This window comes from Callorhinus ursinus, unplaced genomic scaffold (assembly GCF_003265705.2).
Source record: "Callorhinus ursinus isolate GAN/ISIS: 27379988/994484 unplaced genomic scaffold, GSC_fseal_2.0 scaffold66, whole genome shotgun sequence".
Lineage (NCBI taxonomy): Eukaryota > Metazoa > Chordata > Mammalia > Carnivora > Otariidae > Callorhinus > Callorhinus ursinus.
The window spans coordinates 882,868-910,386 of record NW_027397128.1 but is presented as its reverse complement, the minus strand read 5'-3'; the positions used below and the strand labels follow the sequence as shown (position 1 = coordinate 910,386).

Below are 27,519 nucleotides of genomic sequence, written 5' to 3'. Positions count from 1 at the left end.
CTGCAAATAGTGAAAGCTTGACTTCTTCCATGCCAATTTGGATGCCTTTTATTTCTTTTATTTTTGTCTGATAGCTGAGGCTATGTCTTCCAGGACTATGTTAAATAACAATGGTGAGAGTGGGCATTCCTGTCTTTTTCCTAAATGCAGAGGAAAAGCTCTCAGTTTTTCACCATTGAGGATATTTTCTGTCAGTTTTTCATATATGGTGTTTATTATATTGAGGTATGTTTCCTCTTACTCTACTTTCTTGAGGGTATTTATCATGAATGGATGTCATACTTTGTCAAATGTTTTTCTGCATCTATTGAGAGGATCATATGGTTCTTATCCTTTCTTTTATTAATATGGTATATCATGTTGATTGATTTGCAAATATTAAACCACCCTTGCAACTCCTGCATAAATCCCACGTAATTGTGCTGAATGATTCTTTTAATGTACTATTGGATTGGATTTGCTAGTATTTTGTTGCGAACATTTGCATCCATGTTCACCAGGGATATTGGCCTGTAGTTCCCTTTTATAGTGGGGTCTTGATCTGGCTCTGGTATCAGGGTAATGTTGGCCTCATAGAATAAATTTGGAAGTTTTCCTTCCATTTGTATTGTTTGGATGGGTTGAGAAGAATAGGTATTAACTCTTCTTTCAATGTTTGTAGAATGCCCCTGTGAGGCTATTTGACCTTGGACTTTTGCTTCTTGGGAGTTTCTTTTTTTACTACTGATTCTATTTTATGGCTGGTAATCTGTCTGTTCAACTTTTCTATTTCTTCCTGTTTCAGTTTTGGTCATTTATATGTTTCTAGGAATTTACCCATTTCTTCCTGGTTGTCCCATTTGTTGCCATGTATTTTTTCATAAGATTCTTTTACGGTTGTTTGTGTCTGTGTGGTGTTGGTTGTTACTTATCCTCTCTCATTTTTTAAATTTGGGTCCTTTCTCTTTCTTTTTGATAAGTCTGGCTAGGGGTTTATCAATTTCTTTTTTTTTTTTTTCAAAGAACCAGTTCCTGGTTTCATTGATCTGTTCTGTAACAACAGATTTGTTAGTTTCTATATCATTTATTTCTGCTCTAATCTTTATTATTTCCTTTCTTTGGGCTTTAAGCTTCATTTGTTTTTCTTTTTCTACCTCCTTGAGGTCTATGGTTAGGTTGCTTATTTGAGATTTTTCTTGATTTTTGAGGTAGGCCTGAATTGCTCTATGTTTCTCTTTTATGACTGCTTTTGCAGCATCCCAAAGGTTTTGGATTGTTGTGTTTTCATTTCCATTGTTTCCATGCATTTTTAAAAAAATTCTTGTATGATTTCCCAGTTGATGCATTCATTCTTTAGTAGGATGTTCTTTAATCTCCATGTAATTTTGGCCTTTCAAAATTTTTTCTTGTGGTTGACTTCAAGTTTCATAGTGTTGTGGTCAGAAAATATACATTGTATGATCTCAATTTTTTTGTACTTGTTGAGTCCTGATGTGTGACCTTGTATGTGATCTAATCTGCAGAATGTTCCATGTGGACTTGAAAAGAATGTGTATTCTGCTTCTTTAGAATGGAATGTCCTGAATATATCTTTTAAGTCCATCTGGTCCAGTATGTCATTCAAAGTCATTGTTTCCTTGTTGATCTTCTGCTTAGATGATCTGTCTGTTGCTGTAAATAAGGTGTTAAAGTCCCTTAATATTATTGTATTATTATCACTTCTTTCCTTTATGTTTGTTATTAATTGTTTTACATATTTGGGTGCTCCCAGGTTGGGAGCATAAATTTTACAAGTGTTAGATCTTCTTATTGGAGTGTCCCCTTTATTATAATACAGTGCCCTTCTTCACCTCTTGTTACAGTCTTTTGCTTAAAATCTAGTTTTTCTGACAGAAGTTTTGCTACTTTGGCTTTCTTTCAATGTCCTTTTGCATGATCAATGTTTCTCCATTCTCTCACTTTCAATCTGCCGGTGTCTTTAGGTCTAAAATGAATCTCATTCATCCAGATGGTTAACAGACACATGAAAAGATGCTAAACATCACTCATCATCAGGGAAATACAAATCTAAACCACAATAAGATACTACCTCACACCTGTCAGAATGGTAAAAATTAACAACATAAGAAACAACAGGTGTTAGCAAAGATGTGGAGAAAGGGGAGCTCTCTTGCACTGTTGGTGGGAATGCAAACTGTTGCAGCCACTCTGGAGAACAGTATGAACTCTCCTCAAAAAGCTAAAAATAGAAGTACCCTATGATCCAGCAATTGCACTACTAGGTATTTACACAAAGGGTACAAAAATACAGATTTGAAGGGATACACGCACCTGAGGTTTACAGCAGCCTCATCACAATAGCCAAACTATGGAAAGAGTCCAAATGTCCATCAACTGATGAATGGATATACTCTCCAATACCACTTACTACATTGTATTATAATTTACTTGTTCACAATAAGTACATAGTAGGCATCAAATAAATATTTGATGAATGAATGAAATACAAAAGCTTTTTATAAACTCTAAAGCACTCAGTGCTATATTATTATGAAGTGGCTACCTTGTTCCCTTTTAAGCCACAAGAATGAGCCTGCTTGCTGCTATTCCTAAGAACTGCCTCTACCCTTTCCACAAGAGGCAGCACTTTATTCTTACTCCCCACCCCCACACCTGGCCACTTCAAAATCAGTTAAAGCCTCTGCTATATCTGGCACTTTAAACCCCAAATTTTCAAACTCTACTGTCAAACACATAGGAGCTCAGCTTATGCCCCCCATTTCCAAATACAGGCTTACCCTGCTATCTGAACATATAACATTCCTATGAAAACTTTCATAAGCCAGAATGACATAAAGCAAAGAAGTAATTACCATTAATTTTATACAGAAAATATTCTGAGCATTCCCAGGTCCAAAAAAATAATCTCTCTTAGACTTTTCTGATACCATAGGACACATCTTGCTAACGGATGCACAAAATAAATCCAGATGAAGCACAGACATAGTTCAAAGCTATGGCAGCTTGATGCTGAGATGCTGAATGTAGTTTCTAGGGAAAGAGCTTGGTGGCACCACTCTTGCTACAAAGGGTGCATGCTACCTCTGTAATAGCTCACTGCAAAACAAATGCTGAACGCTATTTTTTTTTTCATCTTTTTTTTGGTAAAATGAAAATCCTCTTCAAATTTCTTTTGGTTAGCAAAAACGGGTACTAATGTAGGTCTTTCATTAACATCATAGTGTTTTCATAACATCAACTATTTCATAAGTGTATTTCATAACATCAACTTTTGAAAAGCAGGGCTACTTGTACCTGCCTGAAGACAGAGGACTCTAAATCCCCACACCCATTTCTATGGCTGACCTGATATCTAAAACACTTTATACTTTCCAAATCAGTTTGTGCATATTTTTTTTCCATTTGATCTCCACACCAACCCTGTAAGTATCAACATCTCCATTTTCTATGTGAAGAACCAGAGGCCCGTAGAGGTAAGTGATTAGCCTAGGATCATACACTTAATAAGTACTAACTCAGGGCTGGACTTCAGATTCTCAGAATTCAAGACCTTTCACCTCATTGTAAATGCCTTTATAAACAATCCAACAAGAAAAATAAATGACCATATGAAAAAATGAATAAAATGCACGTACAACTCTTTTTTTAAAGATTTTATTTATTTATTTCACGGAGAGGGACACAGCGAGAGAGGGAACACAAGCAGGGGAGCGAGAGAGGGAGAAGCAGCAGGAAGCCTGATGCGGGGCTCAATCCCAGGAACCTGGGACCACGACCCGAGCCGAAGGCAGATGCTCAACGACTGAGCCACCCAGGAGCCCCACATGTACAACTCTTAACTGGCAGAGAATATGCACATTTCATACAGTAATGAGGAAGGACAACACCCAAATGGAGTTTTTCCACTCAATTCCTATACCATTGATTGTGTCTACCATTCATTTGACATGGAGCTCACCCTACACAAGGAACATAATAATCACATAGAGCTTCAAAGTGAGAGATGAAGTTTTCCCAGAATGAACTGCTCCACGGCTTAAAGGCAAGGGAGTTAGTGACTGGTATTGGGGAGTGGAGAAAAGGAAGGACAAAGAGGAATTATCAACAACCTCCCTTCATTCTCCACTCATTTAAACTATAGGCAACTAAGGAAGGGGTTTCCCTGGAAAATCATTTCTTTGTCTATTCATATGTCTGTCATTCATTTAATCATCCAACAAGTTGTGTATCCACTGAGAACTTCATAGTGCAAAAGCCTGCTAGTGGAGGTTACAGTGAAACAGTCATCTCTAGGGGAACTAGCTGGCAAATAAGGGAGAGAAGATATGTATATGCATATTAAAGACTGTAATTTGAAAGATTTAAGTGTTGTGGGAGAGGTGCAAAGAACAAGGTGGAGGATTCCAAGGCATGAGGAAATACCTTCAAATTTGGGGAATAAGTAATATCCTTATAGGAATGGGCCTGGTGTCTAGGCCTAGAAAAATGAGGTTGAGATTGTAAGGGAATGAGAGGGGGAGGGCAAGTGGTGGCAATTACTGAAAACACTGTGGGGGAAATTGTGAAGCATGTCCTGAAAACTTTGAGTTGTTCAGTGTGGTTGGACTGTGGGGTGCAAGAGAGGAAAAGTGGGCACCAAGACAGCAGAATATATGCTGAGGCTAGCTCCTGATTTCCACTGTGAGCACCCAGAACACAAGAGAGGAGCACATAGGTTGGATGGAAAAGGGAGATGGGTCCTTCCAACAAGGTTTAAGTTTCCTTGTTCTAACCTTGAGCCCTCCCATAATGGTCTTCCTTAATGCCTTCTGGAAATAGGACAGCTAGAATGAGTTTCTCTCCACATTCAGTTCAATCTTATTCATACAAGGCACATTCAGTCTCCAAGGAAAGACTTTACCATAGCAAAAGTCTAGGGCTATGGTCTTGTCTAGCAGTGAAGTGTTTTTCTCTGGCTGGAAAAGGCAGGATCTTTGCTGAGTGGCAAACTACCTGGATTCTTTTCCCCTTCCCAGCTTACCACCCTGGGCCTTAATCAAGTTTCTCAGTGGGACATCTGGGTACTTTAGCTTGTCCTCTAATGAAGGATTTGCTGGGCACCTCTACCTGGCAAGGCCATTTTTCCTAAGTGGCTCTATTTCCTGAACACACCTCTTTGCTTGGGAAAACTAGACTGCAAAGAATGATGTAGGAGACTCAATTATCTTCAGAATTCACCTTCCTCACCCTTTATCTCACTTCTCTTTTTTTCCCTTCTGGGATATAAATCATGCCACACTGAGGTTCTGTAAACGACTTCGACAGACATTTAATTTTGTCCTTGATTTATTGCCTTGCCACTATTTGAAGCTCTTTTCTTAACAGTAGCCAGTATGAAAAAGCAGTAGGGGGTTTTGTTAACTAGAAGCTCAATGTGAGTCAGCAGTATGATGTGGCCGCTAAAAATGTTAAGGCAATTTCATTAGAAAGAGAGAGCCCAGAATGAGGGTGATGAAGGCTTTTGTTCTGCTTTACTGCTCCACCCTGGGAGTCAGCTTCTGCTGCCTTACCACCCTGCTTAAGGATGCTGCAGATGGAGAGGGCCATTGTCCTGAGAGGCTGCAATCACATTGGCCTCCTGATAGTTCCTCAACAGACTAGGCACATTCCTTCTTCAGGGCTTTTAAAGGGCTCTTCTCTCTGCCTGAAACATTTTCCCCCAGTTTTTGACATGGCTTATTCCTTTATTTCATTAGGCCTCTGTATAGATATCTTCTCTCCAGAGAGGCTGCCTCTGACCTCATTGTTCAAAATAGTTTCTCCCATCATTCTCTATCTCCCTTTATACTGCTTTGTTTGTCTTTGTAACATTAATCATCCCCTGATACATATTATCTGTTTCTCCCATTAGAATATAAGCTCCATGAACATAAAGTATTTGATTGTCTACTGATATATCTAAAACAGTGCCTGACACATAATGAGAGCTCAATACATGTTTGAACAAACAAAGTACTTCATAGCATTTACTTCATGGTACTATAATTTATCTTTTCACTTATCTTGTCCCCACTAGAATCTTATCTAAGAAACCTCTTTTTTCTTGACATTTAATTATCTAGCCAATGTCTAGCATGGGATGTATTGGATGAATGGTTGTGTGTCTTGCCAGGGATGTTGTAGAGGGGTTTCAAACATTGGATGGGGTTGGCCTAAACCCACGCTGCCCAATTCAGTAGCCACTAGAAGTGAAGCTTTTCTGAATTGAGATGTATTGCAAATGTAAAATACACACCAGATTTTGAAACCTTGGCATAAAAACATGTAAAATATCTCATCAGCAATATTTTCATTAAACACATTTTCATATGTGTTTAAATAGTAATATTTAAATAGTAATATTTTGATGTATTGGGTTTAATAAATTATATTCTTAAAATCAAGTTCACCCATCTTACTTCTTCTTTATTGTGGCTACCAGAAAATTTTAAACTACATATGTGACTAGAATTATATTTGCATTGAGTAGCACTGCTCTAGAGATTTTGACAAACTCCATGTTTAAACCCTGACCTTTACAAGCTTGTGAGGGTATGTGATGGGGGTGTTGTAGAGGTGGGTTCTTGTAATTAACACAGAAGAGAGTTCTCCATAATCACTGCTCCTGGGGGACTGGTGACAGCAGGACCAAATAAGTACCAGGTCAAATAAGCACTATGGTTTATTACTCAACCTCATCTTTCTCATTCCTGCCTTCTCTCACCCAGAGTTCTCAGAGCTGCTAGCAACAAGCCAGATTGAATGGTTAGAATTTTTCACCTCCTTTCTTAGTTTCCTGCCCACCCTGACAGTGAGAACAATGAACAGATAAATGGTCCAAAGGTGAGCTACAAATTCAAAAAGGAAAATCTAGCCACAAGCACCTTGGATCATCTATACCCAGCAGAATTCCACTTTGGAAAGCTCTTCCTGATAAGTGATTTTAGCCATGTAACCAATTCCCGTTGGAGTTCTGTGCTGGGTTATCCAAATATAGAGAGGCAGAAGATACATCATCTGCTCTTTAAGGGGATTATAATGAATTTGGGAAACAAAATCTATGTGTGTGGAAAGTAAAACAAGAGCACAAAACAGTCATCCAAGAAATGTTGGGCAGAGTGTGATTAAGGGCCGAATAAATGACCCAGAGTGTTAATGCTTTAGGAATTCAAATCAGTGTCAACTCCAAGGGTCAAGGAAAGTAAAGAAAGCTTCCTCACGGAGGTAGTACCTGAGCTGGACCTTGGAGGATCTGTGTGTTGTTACAAAATCCTAGATTTCCATAGGTTAAATGGCCCTCAGAGACATAGTGTACTCCCCATTACGTGGATAAGGAAATTGAGACTCAGAGAGAAAAGTCTCATGGTAAGTAAGGAAAAAGTTGGGATTAGAACCAAGATTTCCTAGTTCCCAGTATACTACCCTCTCCTTCAGGTGCTAAGGAAGGATGGTGTTCTAGGTATAAAAAAGGCCCAGAAGCCCTAATGCCTTAACACTTACTCCTCAATCTGCCCCCCTCCCAACACACACACAACATATACACATACACAGACACACACACACATCTCCAAACCTTATATGGGATCTCCCTTTCTGTTCTCCTCAAGACCAGGTTAACTTAGCAGGTAATACAGATAACACTGAATTCAAATTCCTGGTCAAACACCAATTTCTTTTTATTTAGTTAGAAATGGGCCATGTATTGATGAATGGCCTCTCTGATGTAACCTGCCATTTCAAAAGCCTTAAGGTTGAGAGGCCCTCCTTCTGTTCCTTTTTGTCCCATCACCACAAGGTATACAGACTCAATCTGAACTACAGTCACTGCCTGGCTGCCCCGACTCTGGCCTTTGGTGCGGAGGTCCATGGTGTTGTTGCCCTCAGTGTAAAGGTTGTCCCGAATCAACAAGCATTTGGTCCCTGCAAGGGTGATTCCTTGAAGAAACAACTTCTCTCTCCCCTCTATCGCCAGCAAGGTCTGAATTTCTTCCTGGGTCAACTGGAACAAGTTGCCTTCAGGGTAAGAAGCTAACAACCAGGGTGGGGAATTGGTGATAATCGCTACATCACAGCACATCCCAGTTTGTAGGAAGAGCGTGATGCAGTCTTGCCAGACCTCTTCGCTGATATCCCCTATGCACTGCATGATTCAAGTAAGCTGTCTCTAAAAGATGAATAATGTGCTTTCTAGTAATTTGGTCTGCAAAATAAGTTTGTTAGCAGTTGGTTTAAGATGACTGATAAGCTGAGACTGAAATAACCTAAAAATACAGTCTGTTTCTGATGGCCTCTCCCCAGCAGCAAACTGGAGGAGGTCTTGGTGACTTGTATGACATGGCCCAGCTGCCCTCTGCTGTGGTTTATCAAGCTACCTCTTGAGCATGAGTGAGGTCACAAAGGCTCTGTGACTTTTTAAATAGTCATCATCCACCACATTATGGGTGACTTTTGGTAGCAGCTTTCTGAAGCTGTACCTCTAGCTATTGAGATAGAAAATGGAGCAAAGTATACCTACTTCCCTAGGATACCATGGGAAGAACACCAACCCCCAACAATGGAAAAGCCCTCAAAGTAGAACATAAGTGGACAATAATGGAGTTGGAGGTTTGGTTATAAAACAGGACAGATTTGCTGCAGCAACTAGCATTTCAGATGTGGGCTAATCTTGCTGAGGCCTGAGCTCTAGGTACAGAGTCAAAAGTCCCACAGACTCATCAGTTCACAGCGCCTTTTGGGAAAACCACAATAGCCTCCTCATGGTTTCCCTGCCTTCAGATTCTTTCCCTCTAGTTTATCTTCTGGCCCACACCAGCTGTGAGTTTAGAGTTATTCATTCTTATCTAGCCATTCAGCAAGTATTTATCAAGCATTCATTATGTGCCAAGTACTTTTCTAAGCACTGGAATACAGTAGCAAACAGACAAAAACCTCATGGAAGAGACATCATAGTGGGGAAGACAAACAAATAATAAACAGATAATAATAGTATCTTTTTTACTGAAAATATTTTGAGTCCAATACTTTCTTTTCCCAAATTTTCCCTCTTATTCCCAGGCTTTCTTTACTCTAGTGGGGTCCCATTTGACTTCTGATTCTTCTGCAACCTTTGGCAAGCTACTGCTTTTCCCTTAATTTCCTCTGAAATGACATCAACTTGCCTTAAGGTGGAAATTTTAGGGGAAATGGTTAAAGTTAATGGTGGATAAAATCTGGGATAACTTTGAAAATTTATTTATGCAACAAATATTTATTAAGTACCTACTGTATGCCAAGTCTTTTCTAAACTTTGGAGATCTAGCAGCGAACAAAAGTTCCTGCCTCACAAAGCTGACATTGTAGATGGGAAGACAAAAAAATAAAAAATAAATGACATTTATAATATAACAGCTTTTCCAAATCCCAGACTGTTATTTTTTCCATCACAAGACTGATTCAGAGAATACCACTGAATGACTGCACCTGTCGGCACCTCATCTGAGAGGTGGTCTGGTGGGCCTTTGGTCCTTTTCCCACATCTGTGATGACACAAATTATGAGGCCACTGCAATCGTCTGGGACTTAACTAGGTTAATGATAGTAGACTAGTAAAAGAGGGGAGTGAGAGGAGGATATGCTTATACATCATTTCAAAAAGTATTCTATTGTGACTTGTCCAAGGTCTCACAGCTCTGAAGCTTTTCAGAAATCCAGTTACCAGAATGGGATTATCTGTGCTATCTTGGTAAGGTGTCATCACTGTTAACATTAGAGAGTAGTGGAATTATATAGGTGCCCAGAACCCTTACTGCATTAAAGTGTATGAGAAGGGAGGCAGTACTCGAGTCTGGGACTTAACTCCTGGGCCAAACCTGTAGCCCAAACCAGAAAACCCTCAGCTTCCCACCACAGAGGGCATTTGCCAGGAAGCAAGATGGCGGGAGAGGCCACAGACAAAGTGTCGCGATAGAAACCTCCAGGAAGATCACGTGACGAGAGCTTGTGCCAGGACAGAGAGGGCGGCAAGGGGAACCTGGGTTGAGCAAATAGGTAGCTGGAGCAGTGGCGGCAGCGGGAGCGACAACCCAAGTAGCACTGAGGGCTTCAGGTGGCGGGAACACGGACCATATCACGGTGCCCAAGGTAAGGAGGAGAGTTAGGAGAGGCTGGGAGCCGCGAGCTCTCTTCAGGTATCCAACGGAGAGCCCAGGCACACCCTCTCAAACCCTTTCTGGGAGCTCTTTGACGCCCTCTTCCCGCGCTGGGACCTGCGTTCTCCAGGGTTCACATCCCCTTTCAACCAAACTGAACTTTTCTCAGGACCCGCCTTCCGGCGGCGGCGCCTCACGCGACGCGGGGTGCGCACCTGCCAGGTCCCTCTCTGCCCTGTCCCTCAGACTCCAGTTCCTTCTGGCACCCCAGCAGTCACCTCACACACCTCCTTACTCCATCCTCTTACTACACACTCGCTACGCTTGCGTCGCCTCCCAGAGAGTTACTTCCTGTATCCGGCGTTTTCCTACCCTCCTCTTGACTACCTCTGCCCCTAATCTGCCACGACGGCTGCCCAGACCACCACCACTGCCCCTCATCCAGGGCAGTTTTGGGTTTTGGGGGTTACAGCATCTCTCCAGCCCAAGCTGGGCTTATGGGTGAAGGAAGGAGATGGAGCACAGTAGACCTGGCCCTGCTCAGCCAGGAGGAAAAACCCAAAAGGTGGCATCGCCAGACCAGTTGGCGCCTGCTTACAGCAATCTCCAGTTAGAGCTGCTTCTACTTTTCTTTTTAGATCCTCCCACTTCCCTCCCCATCGCTAGCCTCTTTTTATTTCAAATCCATCTACTTCCTGTCAGTTTTCTTTCTGCCATCTGAGACTGAGGATCAGGAAGAGTTCACACAACTAGTCTCTGCTTAATTTTTTTTCTTTCAGTCATAACAGACGCGGCCCAGGCTAACTGAAGTCCACATAAAAGTCCAGTATGTTTTAATTGAAAAAAACATGGTTTTTGAACCCAGAACACTTGAATTAGAATGCTGGTCCCCCCAGCTACCAGCTGATGATTTTGGACAAATTATTTCACTTCTCTGAGCCTTTCTTTCTTCCTATATTAGGTGGGGATAATGAAATTTTCTCTGCTCACTTCACAGGGTGGTTGTGAGGACTATATAAAAAGACGTGTGTGAAAGCTTTTTATAACTAGAAAAATGTTCTACCTACTTGTTAACTTAAGATTATGATGCTGGCTGTTGGGCAAAGCAGGAAATGTAACCTTCAAACCTCTCCTTTAATGACTTTTTTAGGTCCTTTCTCTGTTGAAGATGCTATAACATCTCTTGTAGTATACAGCCTTACCTTTTTCTGGGTCCCTTCCTCTGCAGGTCATGTCATCTGCACTAGGTTCTCTGGCATGATATAGGAAGGTGGCATCATCAAAGCAAGTCATCTGCTACCCAGACTCCCTCTTTTCCTGACCCACTTAACCCTGGGCCACCCTACTTGGCTAGTTCAAAATTACTCCCTTTTGCACCTGGGTGGCCATACAGTACATCATTAATTTTTGATGTAGTGTTCCATGATTCATTGTTTTCATGTTAACACCCAGTGCTCAATGCCCTCCTTAATACCCATCACTGGGCTAACCCATCCCCCCCCTCTAAAACCCTCAGTTTGTTTCTTGGAGTCTATAGTCTCTCATGGTTCGTCTCCCCCTCCAATTTCCCCCCTTCATTTTTCCCTTCCTTCTCCTAATGTCCTCCATGGCTATTCCTCATGTTCCACAAATAAGTGAAGCCATATGATAATTGACTTTGTCTGCTTGACTTATTTCACTTAACTTAATCTCCAGTCCCATCCATGTTGATGTAAAAGTTGGGTATTCATCTTTTCTGATGGCTGAGTAATATTCCATTGTATATATGGACCGCATTGTCTTTATCCATTTGTCTGTTGAAGGGCATCTCAGCTCCTTCCACAGTTTGGCTATTGCAGACATTGCTGCTATGAACATTGGGGTAAGCACCAGACTCTTGATTTCAGCTCAGGTCATGATCTTGGCTCAGGTCTTGATCTCACGGTTTTGGGATCAAGCCCTGCCTCAGGCTCCATGCTCAGTGGGGAGTCTGTTTGAGATTCCCTCTCTCCCGCCCCTTCTGCCTCTCCCCCTTGTGCCTATGTGCCCTTTCTGTCCAAAATGAATAAATAAATTATAAAAAAGAATTACTCCCTTTTTATTTGACCTCAGAGAGAGCAGGGAGGCAGAACTGCCCTTTTGCTTGAGTATTAAAATATTAAAATAGTTAAAATATTAAAATCCTAATGCTGGGAGATTAAAGCTATAAACTGGGCTAGCTGTATGGTAAGGGAGATGATGCCATTGTCCCAGTTATAAGAAAATAATAGACGCTAATACATTGAATATTTAACTATGTGGCAGGCACTGTGCTAAATGCTTTACATGAAATAAGTCTTCAGTCCTTACATCAACCTATATGGGAGGTACTATTATTATTCCCATGTTACAGATGAGGAAACAGACCCATAGAAGTGAAGTGAGTTGCGTAATAAAAATAGGAGTGCTCAGTTTCAGACTGTTGTAAAGATGAGGTTAATGCTCAAGAAAACTTTAATTGACATCATGCCCAGACTCCATTTGTACTGCATAGATGATGGCGTTGTTACTCTTGGAATATAAATAAAAACTCCAAGTGAAGACTTAGTTCTTTAAATAAAATAGGCATTTCATTTTGTGTCCGGCAGAGCTGAGTGCCCACAAGTGGTATGCTGCCACAAGTCTGTTTTATCTTTTATTATTATGAGTTTCTGGGAAGGATTAGGGTTGCACTAATGGCTAGGGATTAAGATGGCCTCTCTTGTTAACTCACAGTATCCACAAAAGGAAGAGATTGTCTTGTCCATCTCAGGACAAAGAGATAACCATGAGCTTGTCAGTCAGTTCTGTATGTCAAGTGCAGAAGTGACTTTTATTTTTGGCTCTTGTCTTTTTTTTCTCTTGGAAAGACTTTTTAAAAAAAACCATTGAAGTGTAATGTGTATAGAGAAAAGTTTATGTTTACATAATATAATCTATTATAAATTATTAACATAAATGTATACTCCATGAATGTTCACAAACTTCACACACCTGTGTAACCAGCACCCAGATCAAGAAACAGATTCTTCTTCTACTCAGTAACCCTCCCAAGGGTGACCATTATCCTGACTTCTAACAGAATAGTTTCGCCCTTTTTTTGATACTTAATATACATGGATTCATATAGTATATACCCTTGCGTCTGGCTTCTTTTGCCCAACATTATGTTTGAAAGATTCATCCATATTATTCCTTGTAGTTATAGATCATTCTCATTGCTATATAGTATTTCATTTTGTTAACATGCCACATGTGATTTATCCATTCTTCTGTTGATGGGGAATTTCTAGTTCTGGCTATTACAAGTAGAACATTTTTTTTGGTGGATATACATAAGCAGTTTTGTTGGGATATACACAGGAATGGAATTTCTGGATCATAGGGTATGCATATATTCGCCTAGAGTAGAAACTACCAATTTTGAACTCTCATCACCTATGTATGAGAGAGGAATTGTCTTTGTAAGTTATAACTTTACGGTTTAACAATGGTTTTTGTAGCACCTCAGGGCCGACCCAAAAGTTTAGTGACTCTCCTGTCCAAATCAGAATTTGTCCTTTTTACTTCTGTGTCAGCACCTAGAATTCTTAATTACCTTTCCTTCCCAGAATGGAAGCTTATTAATTAGGATTTTTTTCAGTTAACATTTGCTGAGTTTCAGCAGGCTTAGAAATGTACTATAGTGGTTAAGAGGGTATGTTTTAGAGCCAGACTGTCTGAATGTAAATCTCAGCTCTACTTAACTTTTTTAATCTTGGCAAGTGTGTACCTTCTCTGTGCCTCAGTTTCTTTTTCTGTAAAATGGTGGTAATAATAATAGTACCTATCTCACAGGGTAGCTCTAGGGATAAAATGAGTTAATATTTGTAGAAGTGCTTAGAACAGTGCCTGGCACATTATCAGTGCTTAATTTAGCTACCAATTACTATAATCACCATCATTAATTGTTATTTACAAAATGCAACATTGCGAGTTGTTAAGGATACATGGCTCTCTTAGTTATAGCAACCAACTGCCTTCTAAGATATCTTAATCAAGTAATAAGTTGAGATCTTAAGCATAAGATTCACAAATGAAAGTAAGAACTTTCATGAGAGGGACAAATGAAATACTATCAGAGATTAGAGGCAAATAAGGTCTCATTCCAGATGAGTGTGAGGAGTATGAAATGAAGAAAGTTTTATGGAAGAGTGGGACTTAGGCTGAGTCTGAATAATAGATAGGATTTTACTCTTCAGAGATTGGGGAGGTGAGAGGGACTCCCTACCAAGGGAACTGCAAGACCATAAACTCAGAGGGAGGTAACTCATTAGGGCAAGGGAATGAGAGGAACAGAGAGATATTGTAGATTGTAGAGGCTTGAATATTGCACTGATGAATTTGAACTTGGTTCTACAGTTAACCCTTGAACAACATGGGTTTGAACTGTGTGGGTCAACTTACATGCATTTTTTTTTCTCCTAAATGCAGTATAATACTGTAAATGTATTTTACCTTATGATATTTTAATATTTTATTTTCTCTAGCTTAATTCATTGTAACAATACAGTATATGATACACATAAAAATGTGTTACTCAACTGTTTATATTATTGGTAAGGCTTCCAGTAGTAGTTAAGTTTTGGGGGAGTCAAAAATTTTATGTGGATTTTCAGCTGTGTGGGGTTTGGTGCCCCTAACCCCCAATGTTGTTCAAGGGTCAACTGTATAGGTAGCAAAGAGCTGCTAAAGCTTTGTAAGTCTAGAAACCCAGATACAAAAGTTAGAAAGGAACTTTTAAATGATCTTAATAAGGAATGGGAATGCAGTTTTTTTTGACATGATGTAAGTGTTCTAAAATTATATATTGTGGTGATGGTTATACAACTCTGTAAATTTACTAAAAGTCAGTGAATTTTACATGTAAAAACAAATGAATTTTATGGTAAGTTCCATAAAGTTGCTGACAAATAAATACATGAGTAGGTAAAAAATAAGATCATCTAGTGATAGTCCAAACCTCTGATGTCACAAATATGGAAGCTGAGGCCCAGATTGCTGAAGTTTCTTCTTCAAGGTCAGTCATCTAGCTAGTGGCAGAGCAGCATTGTCTTTTTGTTGTTTAGTATGCATAGCAGGTTCAGACTATGATAAATTGTGTGAAATTGCCATTGAAACAACAGCCAAAATAATTGGAAGTGCCAGATGGGTATAGAATGCCATTCTGGATAATAACAATAGTAATAGTAATAGTAATAATAATAATAATAATGCTTTATAGTACTCTACTGTTTACAAAGTGCTTTTCAAGCCATGCTACCTGCTCTCAAGATTACTATTCACATGAAACTTTCCTAAAACAAAATAATTTTTGGCTTGACTGCCAGGAAACTAATAACCAGATTTAGTGTTCAATTATGTTAATTGTTTTAGCCCTTGTAGTTAGTATAATTACGTCTTCCTCCTCTTCATGACTTTGATTTTCTGTTCTAAGAATCTAATTATAGATCTAGGTGGTTTTTTTTTTTTTTTTACCATAAACCACTTCAAATTCATTTAGGATATAAGCAGGGTCAAAATGAATCAAAATAAAACTGGGTAAAGTGTTTTTCTTTATCAAGTAAATGTGATTTCCTTTATACATATATATATATATTTTTTAAATCTTTGTTTAAATTTTAGTTAATATACAGTAAAATATTGATATCAGGAGAACATTCACTGATTCATCACTTACATACAACACTCAGTGCTCATCATAAGTGCTCTCTTTAATACACATCACCCATCTAGCCCATGCCCCATTCACCTCCCTCCATCAACCCTCAGTTTGTTCTCTATCATTAAGAGTCTCTTATGGTTTGTTTCCCTCTCTCCTTTTTTCCCACCTTCCCATATGTTCATCTGTTTTCTTTCTTAAATTCCACATATAAGTGAAATCATATGCTACTTGTCTTTCTCTGAATGACTTATTTTGCTTTGCATAATACACTCTACCTCCATCCACATTGTTGCAAATGGCAAGATTTCATTCTTTTTGATGGCTGAAAAATTATATATCTTCCTTATCCATTCGTTAGTTGATGGACATTTGGGCTCTCCATAGTTTGGCTATTGTTAATAATGCTGCTATAAACATTGGGGTGCATGTACCCCTTCAAATCTGTATTTTTGTATCCTTTGGGTAAATAAATACCTACTAGTGAAATTACTGGGTCATAGGGTAGTTCTATTTTTAACTTTTTGAGGAACCGCCATACTGTTCTGCAGAGTGGCTCTACCAGTTTTCATCCCCATCAATAGTGCAAGAGGGCTCCCCTTTCTCCACATCCTGGCCAACACCTGTTGTTTCTTGAGTTGTTAAATTTAGCCATTTTGACAGGTGTGAGGTGGTATCTCATTGTGGTTTTGATTTGTATTTCCCTGCTGATGAGTGATGTTGAGCATCTTTTCATGTGTCTGTTAGCCATTTGGATGTCTTTGGAAAAGTGTATTTTCATGTCTTTTGCCCATTTCTTAGCTGGATTATTTGTTTTTTTTGTGGGGGGAGGGTGTTGAGTTTGTTAAGTTCTTTATAGATTTTGGATACTAACCCTTTATCAGTTTGCAAATATCTTCTCCCATTCTGTAGGCTGCCTTTTAGTTTTGTTGATTGTTTCCTTTACTGTACAAAAGCTTTTTATCTTGATGAACTCCCAATGGTTCAGTTTTGCTTTTATTTCCCCTGCCTTTGGAGTCATGTCTAGCAAGAAATTGCTGTGGCTGAGGTCAAAGAGGTTGCTGTGTTCTCCTCTAGGATTTTGATGGTTTCCTGTCTTACATTTAGGTCTTTCATCCAATTTGAATTTATTTTTGTGTATGGTGTAAGAAACTGGTCCAGTTTCATTCTTCTGCCTGTTGCAATCCAGTTTTCCCAACACCATTTGTTGAAGAGACTGTCTTTTTTCCTTTTTTAAAAGATTTTATTTATTTTTATTTATTTATTTATTTGAGAGAGAGAGATATCACAAGCAGATGGAGTGGCAGGCAGAGGGAGAGGGAGAAGCAGGCTTCCTGCTGAGCAGAGATCCTGACGCAGGGCTCCATCCCAGGACCCTGGGATCATGACCTGAGCCGAAAGGCAGACACTTAACTGACTGAGCCACCCAGGCACCCTGAGACTGTCTTTTTTCCATTGGATATTCTTAACTGCTTTGTCGAAGATTAGCTGACCGTATAGTTGTGGGTTCATTTCTGGGTTTTCTAGTCTGTTCCATTGATTTATATGTCTGTTTTTGTGCTACTACCATACTAGCTTGATGACTACAGCTTTATAATGTAGCTTGAAATCCACAATCGTGAGGCATCCAGTTTTGTTTTTTCTTCTTAGGGATTGCTTTGGCTATTCGGGGTCTTTCATGGTTCCATAGAAATTTTAGAATTGTTTGTTCTAGCTCTGTGAACAATCCTGGTGGAATTTTTTTTTGAAGAATTTATTTATTTATTTAAGAGAGAGAGAGGGAGAGAGCACATGTGAGTGGGGGTAGGGGCAAAGGGAGAGGGAGAGGGAGAGGGAAACTTCAAGAAGACTGTGCTGAGCAAGGAGTCCAGCTCTGGGCTTGAACTCAGGACCCTGAGATCATGACCAGAGCTGAAATCAAGAGTTGGTTGCTTAACCAACTGAGCCACGCAGGAGCTCCATGGCTGGTGGTATGTTGATAGGGATTGCATTAAATGTGTAGATTGCTTTGGGTAGTATAGACATTTTAACAACGTTCTTACAATCCATGAGTATGGAGTGCTTTTCCATTTCTTTGTTTCCCCTTCAATTTCTTGCATAAGTGTTCTGTAGTTTTCAGGGAACAGATCTTTTACCTTTTTACTTAGGTTTATTCCTAGATATCTTATTGTTTTTGGTGCAGTTGCAAATGGGATTGATTCCTTGATTTCTTTTTCTGCAGCTTCGTTATTTGTGTATAGAAATGCAAAACATTTCTGCACGTTGATTTTATCCTGCAACTGTGCTAAATTCAAGTATTAGTTCTATCAGTTTTTTGGTGGACTCTTGGGTTTTCTACATAGAGTATCATGTTGTCTGCAAATAGTGAAACTTTAGCTTCCTTGCCAATTTGGATGTCTTTTATTTCTTTTTGTTATCTGATTGCTGAGGCTAAGACTTCCAATAGTATGTTAAATAGTAATGGTGAGAGTGGACATCCTTGTCTTCTTCCTGACCATAGGGGAAAGGTTCTCAGTTTTTCCCCATTGAGAATGTTATTTGCTGTGTGTCTTTCATATATGACCTTTATTATGTTGAGGTGTGTTCCATCTATTCCTACTCTGTTGAGTGTTTTTATCAACAATAGATGCTGTATTTTGTCAAATGCTTTTTCTACATCTTTTGACAAGATCATGTGTTTCTTATCCTTTCTTTTATTAATGTGGTGTATCATGTTAACTGATTTCCAAACATTGAACCAACCCTGCAGCCCAGGAATAAATCCCACTTGATCATGGTTAATAATTCTTTTAATGTACTGTTGGATTTGATTTGGTAGTATCTTCTTGAGAGTTATTTGCATCCATGTTCATCAGGGATATTGTCCTGTAATTCTCCATTTTAGTGGGGTCTTTGGTTTTGGAATCAAGGTAATGCTGGCTTCATAGAATGAGTTTGGAAGTTTTCCTTCCATTTCTGTTTTTTTGGAACAGTTTCAGAAGAATAGGTATTAACTTTTCTTTAAATGTCTGGTAGAATTCCCCGGAGAAGCTATCTGGCCCTGGACTTTTGTTTGTTGGGAGATTTTTGATTATTGATTCGATTTCTTTGTTGGTTATGGGTCTGTTCAAATTTTTTATTTCTTTCATTTCAGTTTTGGTAGTTTGTAAGTTTCCAGGGATTTGTCCATTTCTTCCAGATTGCCCAATTTGTTGCCATATAATTTTTCATAGTATTCTCTTAGAATTGTGTGTATTTCTGTAGTGTTGGTTGTGATCTCTCCTCTTCCATTTGTGATTTTATCTATTTGGGTCCTTTCTCTTTTCTTTTTTTTTAAGATTTTATTTATTTATTCATGAGAGACGGAGAGAGAGAGAGAGAAGCAGAGGGAGAAGCAGGCTCCCAAGGAGCAGGGAGCCCGATGTGGGACTCGATCCCAGGACTCTGGGATCATGACCTGAGCCGAAGGCAGACGCTTAACCATCTGAGCCACCCAGGCGCCCTCTTTTCTTTTTCATAAGTCTGGCTAGGGGTTTATCAATTTTATTAATTCTTTAGAAGAACCAACTCTTTGCTTCATTGATATTCTACTTTTTTAAAAAAAATTCTATATTATTTATTTCTGCTCTAATCTTTAATATTTCCCTTCCACTGGCTTTAAGACTTTATTTGCTGTTCCTTTTCTAGCTTCTTAAGGTGTAAGGTTAGGTTGTGTATTTGAGACTTTTCTTGCTTCTTGAGGTAGGCTTGTACTGCTATATACTTCCCTCTTAGGACTGCCTTTCCTGCATTGCAAAGGTTTTGGACTGTTCTGTTTTCATTTTCATATGCTTCCCTGTATTTTTAAATTTCTTCTTTAATTTCCTGGTTAACCCATTCATTCTTTAGTAGGATGTTCTTAACTGCCATGTATTTGTGGTCTTTCCAAATTTTTTCTTGTGATAGACTTCAAGTTTCATAGCATTGTGATCTGAAAATATGCATAGATGATTCTGATCTTTTTGTACCAGTGGTGGCCTGATTTGTGAACCATTATGTGGTTTGTTCTGGAGAGTGTTCCATGTGTACTTGAAAAGAATGTGTATTATTTTGCTTTAGGAGGAAATGCACTACATATATCTGTTAGGTCCATCTGGTCCATTGTGTCATTGAAAACCGTTATTTCCTTGTTTTTTGTTTTGTTTTGTTTTTGCTTAGGTGATCTGTCCATTGCTGTAAGTGAGGTGTCAAAGTCCCCTACTCTTATTGTATTATTATCAATTAGTTTCTTCATCTTTATTATTACTTATATTCAGGTACTCTCAAATTGGGGGCATCCATATTTACCACTGTTAGACCCTTTTGAAGGATAAATCACTTAATTATGATATGATGCCCTTCTTTATCTCTTGTTGCAGTTTTTGTTTTAAAACCTAGTTTGTCTGATGTAAGTATGGCTATACTGGCTTTCTTTTGACATCCATTAACATGGTATATGGTTCTCCATCCCCTCACTTTCAATCTGCAGGTATCTTTAGTTCTAAAATGCATCTCTTGTAGGCAGCACATAGATGGATTTTTTTTTAATCCATTCTGATGTCCTGTGTCTTTTGATTGGAGCAGTTAGTCCCTTTATATTCAGAGTGATTATTGAAAGTTATGAATTTAGTGCCATTGTGTTCCCTGTAGAGTTGGTGTTTCTGGTGATCTCTGGTCCTTTCTAGTCTTTGTTGCTTTTGTTCTTTCTTTTTTCCCCACTCAAAGAATCTCCCTTAATATTTCTTGCAGGACTGGTTTAGTGGTCATGAACTCCTTTAGTTTTTGTTTGTCTGGGAAACTCTTTATCTCTCCTTTTGTTCTCAATGACAGCATTGCTGGATAAAGGATTCTTGACTGCATATTTTTCTCATTCAACCTGTTGCATACATCCTGCCATTCTTTTCAGGTCTGCCAGTTTCTGTGGACAGGTCTGCCACAAACCTGATCTATCTTTCCTTGTAGGTTAAGGACTTTTTTCCCCTTTGCTCCTTTCAAGATTCTTTCCTTGTTTGTGTATTTTGTGAATTTGACTATGATATGCCTTGGCTATGGTCATCTTTTGTTGAATTTAAGGGAGTTCTCTGTGCTTCTTGGATTTTGATATCTGTGTCCTTCCCCAGATTAGGGAAGTTTTCAGCTATAATTTGCTCAAATAAATCTGCCATTTTTGCTCTCTCTTCATTATCTGGGTCTCCCATGTTACCAGTGTTATTATGTTTTAATACGTCACTGAGTTCCCTAAATCTACCTTCATGATCCATTACCTTTCTTTCCCTCTTCTTTTCAACTTCATTATTTTCCATAATTTATCTTCTGTATCACTGATTTGATCCTCTGTTTCATTCATCCTCATTTTTATGGCCTTCATTTGTTTTTGCATCTCAGTTGCAGTATTTTTAATTTCAGCCTGACTAGATTTTAGTTCTTTTATCTTTGTAGTAAGGGCAAGTGTGTCTGAGAGCCAGAAAAGCAGGACCAGCACAAACCCCCCTGCATACACCAAATCTACTAACGATAGAGTGCTGAAAAATTTCAGCTCTAGTGAATATTAGATCTAGGCTTTTTTTTTTTTTTTAACAAAGACATGAAAACTCATCTAGTTAAGACTCGACACACACAAGACAAGGTTCAAATACTCCCAACTCTTTCCATCAGAGCCAAACAATGGTAGGGGCTTTAGTATACATTAGTCCTGGGAGGTCTCAGAAATCAGCCTGTCTCAAAGTGGAATATGCTCCTGAGCATCCATAGAGGTTCCGTACTAGAGTGCAACAAGAGAGTTTACCCAAGAATGGCAGTGGTCTGGGATTTTGGCTACTATTTTATAGGCATTGGAATAATTTTCCTCACCACCAAAACTTTCTTTGACCTCACTTTATACGTGGGAAACCTCAACTAAACTGTTACTTCTAGAAACCACTGGGATTTGTTGGAGGGTTGTGTCTTTTTAGATATCATTTTGTGGTTTTGTGGTGTAATTCTTATATGTTTTAGAAAGATTTTTTGATAAGCTCCCATAAAATGTTTATTATTTGAGAAACCCATGATGGACAGGGAATCAAGAGACCTGGATTCTGGTCCCAGCTCTGATACTGACATGCTGTATGAACTTAGGCTTCATTTTCCCAGTGGGTAAAATAATAATATCTAACCTTTATTGAGCAAGTACTATATGCCAGACGCTATTCTAATTGTTTTACATAAATATTACATATGTGTATGCTCATTTAACACACAAACTACTGTCCTTATTTTAAAAATAAAGAAATGAAGACCCAGGAAGCTTAAGTAACTTTCTGAGAGCCAGTAAATGAAGCAGATAGTCTGTGTCTTAAGAGCCTGTGTTCTTAACCCCTGAACTGTACTGCTTCAATAGAATGAGAAGATTGGATTATACCAGCATTTCCTAAACCTTGCTTTTGCTGACTGGTCCATAAGATAAGTTGTTTAAAAAGATAAAAAGGATTCTAAGGTAGAATATGTTGATACTACAAACACTGTGGAGATTCATAGTGAATTTTCACCTGTTTAAGTCTCTGAGAAACCCTGCAATAAAGAGACCTGCTTATATTTGTTTAACCCAGTGTTTCCCTAACCTGACCATAGAACTGCATGTGTGTTTACACCTATTAATGCAGCATTCCTTTCTGAGTCTCGAATTTGCTTTAATTGGAGGGGTGCTGAGAAATAGGGTGTGAGGAGGCATAATTCAAGGCTAGTCTGGGTTGTATTTTAAACACTTGCTTCAAATGACTTTGTACATGTTGACTCAAAAGACTTCATTTGCCCTTCACCTTTTCCTTTCCTCCCTCCTGCCCCATTACATATTTTCTCACTTATTACTTTAAAGAAGAGACCTAAATCAGAGATGCTTGTTATGAAAGTAGGAGGATGCCTTTTTAATGCATGCAGAGCACAGCAGTTATTTTCATGACAAATGCTCTTTGCTATCAGAGGTGATGCCACATGGGGCAGGGCTTATGTGAGACATGTACGATTGATGGATAGCACATTGTTGGTCCTCCTGAAACCAGATGTCTTATCTTTTATTTATTTTTGCAGCATATCCAAGTTATTACCAATAGTTGTGGCAAACCAGGAGATTAAATGGATTCAGAAGCCTCTGAAGTGCCACTGATTTCCTCCCTTCCTAGAACGGAAGTGTAAAAAACATGGTTTATGGTCCACAGCTTCTCCAAGAGCAAAGATCTTAAAAATGTCAGAGTGCTCTGTCTATAGCCCAGGAATGCAAAACTAACAAAGCATTTGGGTGGCTTGCCTGGAAACTAGAGTCTGTATAGTACCTAGTGGTGGTTAGTATCTTTTCTCCCCCTTTCTCTCTGTATCTCCTCCTCATCTCTCTCCTCTTTTCTCTCTCTCTCCCCTTCTCCTTTTTTTCTCTCTCTCTTCCTTCCTTTTTCTCCCCTTTTCTATTTCACTCTCCCTTTTCCTCCTTTGCTTTCTATCTCCCTCTCCCCTTTTCCCTTTCCCCCACCCACACATGCACACACGCACACACATTCATGCATGTGCGTACACACACACACACACACACACACACGTTATGGGACCCAGGTTTCTGTGGGATAAAAGCACGCTAGGCAGAGGAACCTTCTTACCATTACTCAGTCTCAGAACTGAGAGGACACCGGTGCCCATGAGTAGAGAAGGGGGAGGAACTGGATAATTGCAGGTCTTCTAGAAGGTTCTATATGCTAATAGACACAGGTTCCCTGCAATATGGAGCCCTATAGGAAATCCATATCAATAGTTTCCATATCAACAGTTCCCATTTCCTCCAAGGCTTCCTTAGGGACTATCCACCAAGAGGCATATAGCACCCTTCATACATGGACATTGTAGCCTTTTGTTAGGTAGTGACTTGCACCTTAGCAGGAACTTCTTGAGTGGCTAATTTTTTCTCTTATTGAGAATCTCCTACTGTACAAACCAAAGATGCTTTATAGTTTCAATTTCTACTCCTTACCTCTTGCCCATTCTTTTCCTGAAGTGTGACTTCTTTTCCTCGGTGTGAGAAAATGAGCCCCTATTACAACTGGCACTGATTTCTTCTATTAACCTAATCACAGTGTGTTCCTCTGGTGATGACAAGCCTACTCTCCTTTTAACTTTCAATTGGCTAAAGTGATCACATGCTTTTACCAAACTGTTCTCACCAAGTTACATAGCCTCTTGTATACAGATTAAAGGAAATGGTATATACTTATGTGTCTCTTGCAGCATGACTTTGCAGTCTTCCCCATAAACATTTTCTAACCCTCTATTCCTACCCTTCTTGTTCTGTGCCTGAAGATTACTGTGGATTCTTTTTTTCCTTCTTCTTTGTCCATTTGGACTGCTATAACAAAATACCAGAGACTGGGTGGCTTATAAACAAGAGAAATTTATTTCTTACAGTGCTAGAGGCTGGAAGTCTAAGATTAGGTTGCTAGTATGGTTGGGTTTTGGTACAGTTCCTCTTCTGGGTTGTAGACTGCCAAATTCTCACTGTGCCTTCACATGGGGGATGGGGGCAAGGAATCTCTCTGGAGCCTCTCTTATAAGGGCACTAATTCCACTAATCCTATTTATGAAGACTCTGCCCTCAAGACCCACATCACCTCCCCAAAGGCCCCACCTGAAATACTATCACATTGGGCATTAGGATTCCAACATATGAAATTTTCAGGGAATACAAACATTCAGACTGTAGCATCTCCACTTGGGATTTTAGCCTTAAAATGTCTCCTGGGTTTTAATAATTCTTTTTCATTTATCTTACACTGGGCCATCAGAATCTGACTTTTCATTTAACTATTTATTCCTTCTCTAGCCTTGTCCTGCCTCCCTCCCTTTTGTAATCTCCCTCCCTTTTGTAATTGGACACTTTTTTTTTCTCAGCGTAAATTCTTCCCTTTTAAATTTTATTTTTTTATGTTATGCTGGTCACCATACAATACATCATTAGTTTTTAACGTAGTGATCTATGCTTCATTGTTTTTGTATAACACCCAGTGCTCCATGCAGTACGTGCCCTCCTTAATATCCATCACCAGGCTAACCCATCCCCCCTCACCCCTCCCCCTCCCCTCTAAGACCCTGTTTGTTTCTCAGAGTCCATAGTCTCTCATGGTTCATCTCTCCCTCCGATTCCCCCCCCCTTCATTTTTCCCTTCCTTCTCCTAATATAGTCCATGCTTTCCTTATGTTCCACAAATAAGTGAAACCAGATGATAATTGACTTTCTCTGCTTGACTTATTTCACTTAGCATAATCTCCTTCAGTCCCATCCATGTTGATATAAAAGTTGGGTATTCATCCTTTCTAATGGCTGAGTAATATTCCATTGTATATATGAACCACACCTTCTTTATCCATTCATCTGTTGAAGGGCATCTTGGCTCTTTCCACAGTTTGGCTATGGCGGACATTGCTGCTATGAACATTGGGGTGCATATGGCCCTTCTTTTCACTACATCTGTGTCTTTGGGGTAAATACCCAGGAGTGTTGTTTCTTTCCTTGTCCATTTTTGCCATTCTAACTGGTGTAAGGTGGTATTTCAATGTGGTTTTGATTTGAATTTCCCTGATGGCTAATGATGAAACAACAAATGTTGGAGAGGTTGTGGAGAAAGGGGAATCCTCTTACACTGTTGGTAGGAATGAAGTTGGTACAGCCACTTTGGAAAACAGTGTGGAGGTTCCTCAAAAAATTAAAAATAAAGCTACCCTATGTCCCAGCAATTGCACTCCTGGGTATTAGAGGGGAGGGGTGAGGGGGGATGGGTTAGCCTGGTGATGTGTATTAAGGAGGGCATGTACTGCATGGAGCACTGGGTGTTTTACGAAAACAGTGGATCGTGGATCACCACATCAAAAACTAATGATGTATGGTGACTAACATAATAAAATTAAAAAAAAATTTTAAAATGTTTTGCAATTAAAAAAAACAAGTGTTCCACTATTAATACCCATCAAATATTTAACCCATTCCCTCACCCACCTCCTCTCCAGTAACCTGCAGTTTGTTCTCTATAGTTGAGTCTGTTCCCTGGTTTGCCTCTCTTTCAACCCACCATGTTCATCTGTTTTGTTACTTAATTCCACATATGAGTGAAATCATATGGTATTTGTCTTTCTTTGACTGATTTCGCTTAGCATAATGATCTCTAACTCCATCTACATCAATGTGCTGTTGAATTTGGTTTGGTAATATCTTGTTGAGAATGTTTGCATCCATGCTATTCAGGGATATTGGCCTGTATTTATCCTTTTAGTGGGGTGTTTGGTTTTTGAGTCAAAGTAGTTCTGGCCTTGAAGAATGAGTTTGAAAGGCTTCATTCCATTTCTGTTTTTTGGAACAATTTGAGAATAGGTATTAACTCTTCTTTAAATGTCTGGTAGAATTACCCTGGGAAGCCATCTGGTCCTAGACTTCCGTTTGTTGGGAGATTTTGATTACTGATTTAATTTCTTTGCTGGTTATGGACCTGCTCAAATTTTCTATTTCTTCCTCAGTTTTGGTAGTTTATATGTGTCTAGGAATTTATCCATTTATTCCAAATTGCCCAATTTTTTGATATATACTATTTCTTAATATTCTCTTAGAATTGTTTGTATTTCTTTGGACCTGGTTGTTACTTCTCTTTCCTTTGTGATTTTACTTTTTTGGGACATTTTTCTTTTTGATAAGTATGGCTAGGGGTTTATTTATTTTGTTAATTATTCCAGAGAATCAGCTCCTAGTGTTACAGGATTTCTATTCCCTTAGTGCCCGCAGTTCTTGATCATTCCACTTCTGAGAATGAAGAGGTAGACCAGATGAAGAGTGGTGGGCAGCAAGGTAAAGTTTATTGAGCAACAGTACAAAGCTCCTGGAGAGGGAGGGGAATCAAGAAGGTTGCCATTTTGGCGTTCAAATCTAGGGCTCTTTTTTTTTTAATATTTTATTTATTTGACAGAGAGAGAGAGACAGCAAGAGAGGGAACACAAGCAGTGAGAGTGGGAAAGGGAGAAGCAGGCTTCCTGCGGAGCAGGGAGCCCGATGTAGGGCTCGATCCCATGACTCTGGGATCATGACCTGAGCCGAAGGCAGACGCTTAATGACTGAGTCGCCCAGGTGCCCCATAAGATTTTATTTATTTATTTGACAGAGATCCCCAACAAGAAAACAGGGAGCAGGGATAGCTAAGACAAAACCACACTAGCATCCTGTCTTGCAGCTTAGACAAGACCACAACAGCACCCTGTCTAGCATCTTCTGCAGAAATGACTTTTGCAATAAAGTCCTGAGATAAAACAATTTACCATGAAACATTTGTCACTATCACAAGTTAAGACATAAGTCTCCAGATAAAGATAGAGCACATGCCTGCACAAGCAGGGGGAGTGGCAGGCAGAGGGAGAGGGAGAAGCAGGCTTCCCACTGAGCAGGAAGCCTGATGCAGGGCTCGATCCCAGGACTCTGGGATCATGACCTAAGCCAAAGGCAGATGCTTAACGACTGAGTCACCCAGGCGCCCCTACTTATATTTGTTTTGATTAGAACCCTGGTCATGACCTTTTGTTGTTCTTTCTTTGGGGATGAATTTCTCCATCTTGGCATTTTGTTTAGGTCTGTCTTCTGTGTGTTAGGAAAGCTTGTTATGTTTCTTGCTTCTGAGCGTAAAGGCTATATTA

General features: G+C 39.4%; 2 protein-coding genes across 3 annotated transcripts in view; one reads left to right on the top strand and one right to left on the bottom strand.

The window, feature by feature from the left end:
• Positions 1-7,669: 7,669 nt before the first annotated feature.
• Positions 7,670-8,359, bottom strand: LOC112817004 (profilin-2-like). The gene has a single exon (XM_025863862.2). The coding sequence runs from the start codon at positions 8,162-8,164 to the stop codon at positions 7,703-7,705; it is 462 nt and encodes a 153-aa protein (XP_025719647.1). The 5' UTR covers positions 8,165-8,359; the 3' UTR covers positions 7,670-7,702.
• A 1,639-nt stretch (positions 8,360-9,998) lies between these two features.
• Positions 9,999-27,519, top strand: part of ASB12 (ankyrin repeat and SOCS box containing 12) — a 113,391-nt gene continuing 95,870 nt past the window's right edge. For both annotated transcript variants that reach the window (XM_073885869.1, XM_025863860.2), the window contains exon 1: positions 9,999-10,137. The gene's annotated coding sequence lies outside the window, so the exon portion shown is untranslated. The remainder of the gene's footprint in view (positions 10,138-27,519) is intronic.